The sequence below is a fragment of the Chelonus insularis genome, unplaced genomic scaffold (genome assembly GCF_013357705.1).
Source record: "Chelonus insularis isolate UGA/USDA-ARS -01 unplaced genomic scaffold, ASM1335770v1 contig_41_pilon, whole genome shotgun sequence".
NCBI classification, from domain to species: Eukaryota; Metazoa; Arthropoda; class Insecta; order Hymenoptera; family Braconidae; genus Chelonus; species Chelonus insularis.
In genome coordinates, this window is record NW_023276571.1 from 339,258 (window position 1) to 350,784 (window position 11,527).

Here is an 11,527-nt window from a genome sequence, read left to right on the forward strand (position 1 = left end):
AATAATAAAGTGTATTAATAAACAATAAATATTACAAGGGAGACTCTAGCTCAAATTAAGACCAAAATTGCTTTTATCATTTATGGATCGTGAAATATTAATACTAGAGTAAATGAAAGCTGTTTAGGTTTTCATTACTAAAATATATTGCACATTTTTTAGAAAAAGCAAAATTTTTTATAAGTTAAGCAACATACTGACATGACTAATTAAAAACATTTTAGCATTTTATTATTTCTAGGCAACACCTTAAGACTCTCTCATCTAAAAACCTATTCCATAAGTATTCATGAGAACTGATGTTCTAAGTAGAAAAACGACGATACAGACCAGACAGCTATTTGAGGATAGTCAAGAGATAGAACTCCACCCAAAAATACGATTTGATAGGATGAACAAATATTCTCACTCGTAATAGTTTTTTTTTTTTTCAAAAATAAATTTTATGTTTAATAAATTAGACTTAAATTATTTAGATTTTTTAATCCTAATATTTAAATAATAAAAATTAAGATAATTATTATTGTTGTTTTATGAAAGCCTAATGTCAATTTACAATCAAAATGTGATCCAGTTCATTTCTTTGTGATTGTTTTCCCGCACATAATTTTGAATTTTTCTTGTCATCTAATACGAAGATGGTGGTTTCATATTTACTTTTACGAGTAATCATCAGTTATATAGTGAGAAAAATGTCTGTCCACTAGTTCTAATTAATAATTGTTATTTATCACTATTTCTAAATCCACTCACAATGAATAATCCTAAAAATGATCCCTTATTAATCACCATTTGATCCCAACTCTTTCCCTCTATTTCTCCATCACTTTATAATACGTCATCAGATAGAATATGGCTGTATTAATTTAAAAAATGAGATCTTTATTTAGATATATCTAAAATTAGTTTACTAATGATTATAAGCAAACTGATAAATATATTTAAATATTACTTTTTATATGACACCCATTAAATTAGTAAGCACTTAGCACCGTAAGTCTATTGTTTGTTCAACTCTTCATCAAACTACCAGCAGCATTATTTTTTAAGCTGCAGTTGATGTCAATAAAGATCAGAGAATGAAACTTGTGGTGACACACTAGAGTGTAAATGATGAAGAGCATGAATTTCATCCATGGAAGTTGATGGTTGGCTATTGCTATCTCCAAGGAATGAAGAACTGGGTCCAAGACTAGGAGAATTGCCAGTTGATGATGGCACTGGTGTTCCAGGACATCCAACACTATTAGTTCCACTATTTCCTTCTTGTCTCATCATGTTACGTCGCCATTTTGCTCTGGCATTTTGGAACCAAACCTGATAAGAACATCACAAATAAATCCTCTAACAAAATTAACAAAATAAAGCCATACCTGAAGTACTCGTTTAGAAAGTCCTGTCTTCTGGGCCAATTGTTTAAGATCCTTGGCATCAGGGTTTTGATTAATAGCAAAGTAACTTTTCATAGTACGTAATTGATGATGCTTAAAGCTCGTCCTCATGCGTTTGGTTCGTTGGGTTGAGTGAACTGGACCAGGTGAACCAACTGATGTATCATACGCTGTTAATGATTCCATGGACGATGATAATTCATTTGGGTGAAGTAATTCTGTAAATAAATAAAAATAATAGTAGATTCGTGGTACAATTAGTAAACATGATTTGTTCAGAGGAAATGTTGAAAGCACGTGCTCTGGATGGACCATGTATTAACTTGGTAATAATAAAAAGAAGACAATGGATTGTGGGGAGGAAAAAAAGCGTAGCAGCTGCCTTGGAAAAAAGCATTGAAGACCGGATCGATTGGTTCAAGTATAACGGAACAGTCTTGAAAGACAGGTTGTGAGACGCCATTACCAATTTTAGGGAACCAATAAAAATCTTTACATTAAAGTTTATCGATTGTATTTATCAAATAAAATAATCATTGAATAATAAAATAAAAATACATTAAAGATGAAAGAAAGAAAGAAATATATATTATGATTTGCTAGTATTAAACTTACAGCAAAAGAAAATATTTCAACAAGGTGTATAACTTCCGGTGTAAGAAAGAACCTTACTACATGGTATGTGCTCCCTTGATCTGAAAAACTTAACGATGCACAAGTGCCTAATTAAGTGGAGGCTATTTTTGCGATCATGTCAAGGAGATCTGGCACACGTATTGCGAGGAAGACAGTTGATGCGGAATGGATGCTTCAAGAATGAGGTCACAATTTGTCACGTAGTGGACAAAAATTGGGAACGAACTGCTAAGTTGGATAAGGGAGAGATGGTACAAAGAAAAGAAAATAAGAAAGAAGCAGCAAGTAAGGGAATGTAGGTATCAATGTTCGACGGCCATTCTGGTCGCAGTGGCTGGGTATTGGTCCGCGGCGGCATTCTTTTCCGGGAGGGAGCGGCCAATCGATGCATCTCAGCATCGATACCCATCTGTCACTGTCTCCGCGGGCCCCAACGTACTTCTTTCTTTCATCCTTTTTTTGCTTTTTTATTACCTATCCACGATATATTACTCTTTTATCAGTCCTTTATAATCTATAAACATTACTTCTATTTCATTTCAACTTAAATCAATGAAATATTGATCAACTAATGTCATATAAACATTTGATAGTTATAATAATGCTGCTATAACTTGGATCATTTTGTTATTTTTGGTACCAAGATATGATAGGTGGATGGAATGAGAAAAAATAGGCATTGAGAAACCTGATAGTGAGACTGAACCAACAATTTTATAGCTCCTGGTCATAAATTCTTCGTTGCGAACTTAGTGGTATTTCTTTAATTGTCCAACGATTATAAAATAACTGAGAATGACGTGATCAGGGTATTCATCCGTTAGTTTGCGATACCACTTGTCATAATTAGTTTAGGTTTGTGTTGACTATCAGACCTTTTTTATCCACCAACTTTGTTCATATCATTTGTTATAGCATTTCTCCAATTAAACTTTTTGGAATGTCTTTGGATCTTGATCAGCATCATCAACATTTCAGTCCTATCAATACTTGAAATACTCATTGTATCACATTCTAGTGTCTCATCATACTTAGGTTTTTACTACTAATTAGGTGTTAGATGTTAATATTCATTTCCACCAATGGACAAGTTTGCTTTGATTCATTAGCTTGGTTTGGAATCATACAACCAGCTGATAAGCGTGACATCAATTAACGAAGCAGTTAGAAGTAAACAAAAAACGTCTATCAATGGTCGAGAGTGTAATTGGCCGGCTGGCAAGCGAATTGATAAAAAAATTATTTGCTTAATACTCAGCAGACCATTGAGCTGTTGTATTTACCAAGCAATTGTCATGCATTCATTTTCACGAGGGTGTATTCTTGAGAATAGTAATACTTTATTCAATACTGTCTGAATGTTTTTACTTCTCATGAGATCTTTTGTTCTACTTTATACACAATAATGAGGGGACACTCTATTCAAAACTTACCTAGTCCTCCAGCTCCAAGCCTCATAGACACAGACATTTCTGATCCAGTAACTTCTGATAGTTTTCTCTTTCTAGGCCGTCCTTTCTGTACTGACGCAACTGGACTTTGCTCTGCTGCACTGTAATAACCCGGAAGTGGTGAAACTCCTGGAGAACCAAGATCTTCAACACTTCCAGAAGTGTTCCCATAATCGGCAGTACAGCAAATTAGTTCATAATGAGGTCTGTAAGCAAAGGTTTTGTTTTTTAATGTCGACAAAAAACAACTTATGTTCTTGGGTGTTTTAGAAATTTAATGAAAAAAATTACCTGCAATAAACGAGGCCATTACGTTGTCCAAAATGATCACCCTTATTCAGAGGAATACCACAAGAAGCACAGACGAAACAGGCTATGTGGTAAACTAATTCTCTAGCTCTCATTACTAATTCTGAAGCAGAGATTCCTGCTCGGCAACGTGAACATCTTGAGACTGCGAAGAGTCTGGAAAATATGAAATTATGATCATCATGTAGGAAGGTTTGTATCACCATGATCTACAAGTTTTACACCTCATTTTATCTAAACTTTTATATTACTCTAGCAGATTATTATTTTTAATTAGATACTTTCAGTGTATTGAAGTAAAACACTCCAAAAAACTGAGATTTTCAATAAATGAAAATGAATGTAAGGCATTTCAATAGCATCAAATGGGAGAGTAAAGATAGCAGAGTTGCAATAGCAACCAACAATCATTATTTTTGGAAATATTGTCTGATAAAATAATTAGTTCATGTTGGAATTGATAATTAAAAGAATTAAAAGTGGAGATTGATCTTGAAAATGTCATGGACTTTGAATATGTCTTCAGCATGAATAAATGATCTTGACGGTTCCAATTATCAGAAGCTGAAGTCAATACCATTTTAAAAATAAGATAAGTCAAGATCATTTAAAAGCCGACATTACTTTCGTTAACGTCAAAATCATTGTACACCTTTGTAATGAACAATAGAATTCTCTGCCAACGTGACTCCCACGTTTTTTGCTGATTATGACAACAAGGTACCAGCAAAGACTATAATAATGGCTTTGCAAATAAGATCTGACGTATCTTCCTTTAAAGAAGCCCTCCCGCATTTCAATAGACCACCACAAATATCCCAGAAATGGCAGACAATACTCTTTCTCTCTCTCTTTCTGCTTTCTCTCCACTGCCGCTATATTTTCATTCGACAATATAGAGGCTTTTAATTCTTGGTATCGAAAGAACTAAAGCTTCACGACTTAGCCATTTCTGAAATATACAACGATAGAGACAAAGGCATTTGCTTTTCTTCTTATTGCTTTTATTCGCCTGCTACGACTCTCATACTTCTATTCATCCCAACATCTCTGGTCCAACCACGAGTCGTATTTTATTGTTGCATATTGCATGGAGTGATGTTTTCTACCCTAACGAACCAGAACCATGGAAATATCAACTTCAATTTACATTTCTCTCTCATCCTCTCTATTTCCAATTTTATACATTGAGAAAAAAATTTACTGTCAACATGTAATATTTTTTTTTTTTTAATTAATAAAATCAAAATTTTCAATAGTTACAAATGAAATTGTTTTTTTTTCTATTGAGATGGTAGCATTATTCTTTTTTTAAGATTTTCTATTTTCCATTGAATATCTATTTTATCAAAAAAAAATTCTATGTTGAAGAGATAATACATAAAATAAAATATGTAAAAGATTTGATTGCAAATCCAGTTATAATAGAAAAGAAAGAGTGAAGAGAAATGGAAACTTTTCATGAATATTACCAGATGATAAGAGCTTTTATTATAATTTTTTTATAACCAAGTCTGTTAAAAAGTTTAAATCAATGAATTTCTAATGAAGATAGTGCGTATTCAAAATATTCTAAAACAATAGAACAATCAAAATGATTGTTAGCTTTTTTTTCTTATTTTAAATAGGAGCTTTCACTTTTGAATGATAAAAAAATATGAACCGGTAAAAGATAAGACTTTTCCTGTGCATCCCAGATGTTAGAATATGTGCAATTGTATGTCGTAATAATAAATCAACGGGTAACGAGACTGCGATTTCCACGTCTACTAAACAACAAGTTGCGTCAATCAAAATATTTTTAAACTGTTGTTGTGTTACATCATGTTGTCTTCCTTGTTCTTTCATGTTCACATTACATAACAATAAACGATATAATATCTAAAAAATAAAAAAGTTTTTAAAAATTATCTATCAATAGTGATGATCGATAAAAAAATAATAACCATTTCATCAAAATACCAACAAAAGTAGTATTTAAACAGTGTCTATTAGCAAACATTTTGTGTGGTCCAAAGAATTACAACTGACTTTTATGCAAATTTGAAACTGCCGTAATAAATATCAAGATGGTAGAGAGCTTGGAAGAGCATAGGAGACCGTGAAATTTAGATAGAGGACTGCATTGAGTTCTCTTCCCCCCCCCCAGAAACTATGATCATTTATTTCGTACTAACCTGTAATAATCCTCTTTGCAGTAAATATTTCCATCCCTGGAGAAACACGTGAGTTCAGCTGCCAAAGGCACCCTGCAGTGACAGCACCGAAGACAGCCACAGTGCCATGCTCGATCAGTCACCCTCAGGTACCATCTTTCAGCAATATCTTGACCACAACCTACAGAAGCATTCACGTGTAATATAATAATTATTAGCTCTTGTAATTATCAATTATAAATATTTATAGCTATTGAAATAAAATGTAAGATTGATTAACATCAGATATATGTAATGTGTAGTTAATTACAATCATTAATTTCATTTAATCTCAAGTAGTGATTTTGTTTTGCTGTTAGGATGAATTTGATCATGGTTAATTAATCAATTGGTTGATTGAGCAGTGTTACCAACTTTTAAAATATAATATAGAATAGTTGTGAATAAATTACTTGAGTGTCAAAAGTAAACTATGAATAAAAAACCTGCACAAGCTAGTCCGCCATCCACCAAATGTCGTTCATTTTCTACATCTTGTCGAGGGGTGCGCTCCCCTGATGGGGGTGTGTTACTTCCACAACCCACTTCTTTCAGCATTACGGACCTCCAGTTAGTTTAAACATTCTGGAAAAAAATTTTAAAACATTAACAAACTGTATTAATTTTTTTTTTTTTAATCAATAATGGATAATTCACTAGAGGGTTAATTTTATCCCTTTAGCATCCTGTCGAATATTTTTTCCATCTAAAGGCTGATCAATGCTCTTGCAATGCTCACTGAATTGCACTGCTCCATTTTTTAAAGAATATTCTCTTTCATAAGGTAATTGTTACCTTCTGATCATTTCATAGTCTAATCTGGCATGAAATAATTCCAACCAGGATGTAAAGTTGTTTCTGAATGTAAGAAGCATGAAAGGACATCTGTATCAAAACTACAGTAGACATACATAATGATTATTGAAGCTCTCGAAAGCCCAGTGTCTCTCAGGTGCCTCTATATAGAAAAGTAATTAAGAAATTAAGAGGGAACATGATAATAAGATACCAATTAACGTCGAATCTTTAATTCAATCGCATTGGATGATAGAGACGGTCAAAAGGATTTCTCGAGCCACCGAGTGCGGAACGAGGATAAGATATCCTACTCACAGGAGATTGAAATCATCGACCGTATCGTCGCGCCTGGTAGAAACAAAGTCATTCGCGTTAACGTCCACGCTAATGGCAAGGGAGAGAGAAAGAAGAGAAGAGAAGACACTGAGAAAAAGACCGCTTCTCGTTCATTCAGGACACGCTCAGAGGCGCGTGCTCGTGTCTATACTACGCACGAGAATCCATGAATGAAAACAATTCGTGACCGGCGTCCCGTTAATGAATGGATTCCGGAGTAGTAGCTCAGTTTCGAATCGACCAAGTAGCTAATTGGTAGAAGCCAAGGCAAACGTCTCTCGGCGATAACTCAACGTCCCTACTCTCCATACAGACTCTTTTCTTTTCCTCCTTCACCATCATCACTATTTTCTTTTGGCTTATTACATTTTGCTCCTGGCATTCTGACATTTTTTATCCATTTATCGTGTACTGTATGCCTGTCTATGCTTTATGGTACCATACTCTCATATTAACTCACCACTCGGGTATTTCAGTTCACGTCCGTAGGCAGTTATTGCCATAACAATCGTTAAAAAGCTACAACAATACAAGGAATACTGGTATGTTGCAGGAATAGGCTGATTAATGTTTTTGTTGTATTTTCATTTTCTAAGATGAACGAGAGAAAAAGTCGAGTATGATATGAGAGGATTCTGCTACGTGGGTACTCGACTGTTTCTCAAGTCCATGGGAAGAGAAATATCAATTACAGTATAAAACTCGCTTCATTTTCTGATAAATAAATCTTTTTTTTTTTTTTAATTTTTACCTTACTGTATACCAAGGGAAAAAAATGAAAAATCATTATATTTTACTGTACAGGAATTTTCTCTAAAATAAATATAACTGAGGAAAAATTTTACTCCATGTATAGAAAGGTAAAATAAATATATAAAATGTTATGTTGACATTACAGGAAATTAATTCAATAATAACTAAATATAAATAATATCAGAATGTCTTTGATTGTCCTTTCAATAAAAATGCGTTCATTCAATAACTCTAGGATGATACGAATAACTTGGATTTCTTATTTGTAATGACAACATTCTTGTTGGTTTACATTATTTATTTCTGATACATTCATATTAGTGAATTAATTAAAAGCTCATCAGAAAACATTCGTGACTTTTTGATTATTTATTATGATGAATTTGATAAATTTCTGGGAGAAATATACTCCAAACTGTTTGAGTAATTATCGTAATTTATTTTTTGGCCTCTAAACTAGACAGTAAAAAATGTAATTTTTATTTAAAACAGAAAATATTAAAAAAAAAAAGCAGTTCACTTTGACCTAAAAAGCTAAGAATTTTCTGTTTTCATCTTTTTTGCTTCTCCTTTCCTTGAAATGGCTTTTTAAGATTAAAAACTGTGCTGAATAAAACTTGTAATAGTCATCCAACAACTAAACAATTTATTTTTGGCTACTTTATGTTTTTGTTTAAATAAAAAGATGCTTAAAAAAAATTAAACAAAATAAATTTACAGCATGGTTTTATTTAGAATTTTTTTTTAACAATTATCTTTTATAGATAAATTGAAAAAATATCGAATTTCACATTGATTTTTGTATAAAAAGTTGAAAATTTTTACAAACAATTTATTATTTAATCCCATAAGGTAGATTTAGCTAAATAATAGTCAACTCATGAATGCAAACAGATGTTATTTCGCACTCTGAGCAGAGTTGTTTTCTGTTTTCCCAATCTAAATACATTGTCGTCATTTATATCTTTCACTTCAAAGGATGCACAACATATTTACATACTCACACAAAAAATATTCTCACTGCTGATACTGATACTAATTTTATTGTCAAGCAATTGAATTTTTTTTTTCTTTACTTTCCTACATGACTGGATTAACAGCATGCTGAATTAAGTTTCATTTCCCCACTGGAAATGACACAACTTGGGTTTCATGTATACTAGAGTAATGAATTCAAGTCTATTTCATGACATGAAATCAGATCAAAGTAAAAAGTGATTGTTGCTATGATCGAGATTAAAAAAAACTTGAGTTATCATTCAAAGCTTATTAATACTAATTGTCAATACAAGAAAAGAGAAAGAAAGAATGGGAACGAATGGAATGTGAGTTTTTATTGGCATGTGACAAATATCAGCTTAATCCTGATTCGATTCCATTCGCCATGTGATTCAATTTGTTCAACTTCATCATTTTCGTTTGGTAGAAAAAAAAAAAGTGGAATTATTTATTAAATTTTAATTAGTTCATAATTTTGTGAATTCATTTAAAATAAATAAAGAATATCAATCAATGTAAGCTCATTGAAAGTAAATATTACCAGTGAAGAACAATTTTTTATTGTTATTGTTTAAATTATTTTTTTTTTTCTAATTGTTGAATATCTCTTCTTTCCAGCGTTTGAATAGTTGTATTACGTTACAGTTCATGATTATTAGCAAAAAAAAGATAATGATAACAGTATTTTTCTCTTCTGGTATAAAATACAATGGAAATTCCAGTGGATTCGGCATCATTCATGGCCTGTTTTCTCATGAACTTTCATACAATTAAAGTCTATCAACTTTTTCAGCTAAAAGAAAGTTTTCTGATTTATGGCAATATCTTGATCGCACCAGGGCAAATTTTTCTAGTTTTATGTACTGAGAATATTTTATAGTAAAATTGTTAGGCAGTTTAATGTGTTGTGGTGAAATAAGTAATGATACAGATATCTTACACACATTCTGGTGAATTAAAAAATTTCTTGTCAATTTAAAAGTGTTAATGAACATATTAATTATTACAAATGTTGTCAGCTTTGTTTATTTATGATAATTGAAACTAATAAATAAGTATTAGGAAGTAAATAAAATAATAACTGTCGCAAGTTAACAATGTAAAAAATTATTTTATTTTTATTCATTTCGAATATTTAAAAATAAAATCGACCAATCAACGCACGAATAAAATGGTTACGCTTTTCTGATTGGTCGATTTAATTTTGTATTTTTTAATTATTGTTTTTTTGGTATTTATTACGGTAATTTAAAATTTTTTTTTTGTTATTATCATTATTGAATTGTACTCTCAATGATTTTACAAAAAAAAATATTATAAACATTTAATTATAACATGAGTTTTAATATATAGAATTTAGACATCTATTTAGCTAGATTTATTCATCAGAATAAAAAAATGTTCCAAAATGATTGATAAAAATTTTCAATTGAGATAACTTTTGTGTTTTATTTATTAAAATTTTACCAACAATTACATAATTCCTAGCACACTTACCTGAATCCTCAACTTGGTGTTGATATAAATTCGTTGAGAACCAACACGAGTCTTCTTTTAGCTACCAGAGTCATTGATTGAGCTACAATCACTTATTTGCCAATTTCATCTGCTTCAATTCCAAAATGAATGATTTAAAGAGCTTAAATAGTATCTCATATCACTGCAGATAAATTTAAGAAAGGAAAAAATTCAGAGTGATTGAATGGAATCTTCTTGAAAATTCAAAATTAAAAAAGGTGTTGGATTTTAATATAAACCCATATGTCAGAAACTGAAGTCAACAGTTGCACACGCGTATAAAATTATATAAGCGTATAATTTCATCATTTATTTCTCGTTCTTCCGCGATCAACAGATAAGATTTTACGACTAAGAGCGGCGGCTCTTGAAAGCTACATCATTGTTCTCTTTATAGGGATGATGTATTAACGGTAATTTCATTTAAATTTTTCACATGTTAAGATAACCAAATAACATTTAACTCTTCAATATAATTAACAATTTAAATTAAATCAACTTTAAGGCATAAAAAAAAAAACCATCTTGCTAAATTAAAATATTATGTTAATGTCTCTACATATATCCTTATTTAATCTATCGTAAAATGTTGTTGGATTTTCGTGATTAAGAAAGGTGTAAACTGCAGAAATGTACGAGCACAATTATAGTAATCACTTGTTAAAAGTTGTCATTTACACAAGTTTCACCGGCTTTTCTTTTTTTTTTTTTGGTTTTTGCCAATCCATTGGAGATGATTGTTAATCCAATTATTGCAATGATCATTGGATAATTGGGTTTATTATCATAACAATCACGTAATTAATAAAGATGACAGGAAGAGATGATAAAAAAAAAAAAATAAAACACTTGAATAATCACTTGGACCAACGAGATTGATGTAAAATTGATGCTTGTGCCGAAAATATACCGTCGGTTACGACGACCCGACGAGGAAGCGTTTGGATATAGTTAACGAGAACTTGCCGGCGGCAGCAGACGTCAGGAAGGAAGAGAAGAAGAGGGGTAGCTGACGAACATCGGAGCGCGTTGAATAGGGAGGGGTTTCTCAGCGCAAGAGGGTTGCAGAGAAGTATGAAGGGTCGAGAATATCGCGACGCTTGCGCGATTATTTTCCCTCTCTCTCTAGTAACATTTATTT

At 31.7% G+C, this 11,527-nt stretch overlaps 1 protein-coding gene across 1 annotated transcript; it reads right to left on the reverse strand.

The window, feature by feature from the left end:
* Nucleotides 1–545: 545 nt before the first annotated feature.
* LOC118069552 (LIM/homeobox protein Lhx9-like) lies at nucleotides 546–10,892 on the reverse strand. The gene is made up of 7 exons (XM_035087742.1): nucleotides 10,366–10,892; nucleotides 6,429–6,567; nucleotides 5,965–6,124; nucleotides 3,770–3,943; nucleotides 3,461–3,684; nucleotides 1,374–1,609; nucleotides 546–1,317 (listed from the first exon to the last, which is right to left on the reverse strand). The coding sequence occupies exons 2-7, from the start codon at nucleotides 6,538–6,540 to the stop codon at nucleotides 1,063–1,065; spliced, it is 1,161 nt and encodes a 386-aa protein (XP_034943633.1). The 5' UTR covers nucleotides 6,541–6,567; nucleotides 10,366–10,892; the 3' UTR covers nucleotides 546–1,062.
* Between the last annotated feature and the right edge of the window lie 635 nt (nucleotides 10,893–11,527).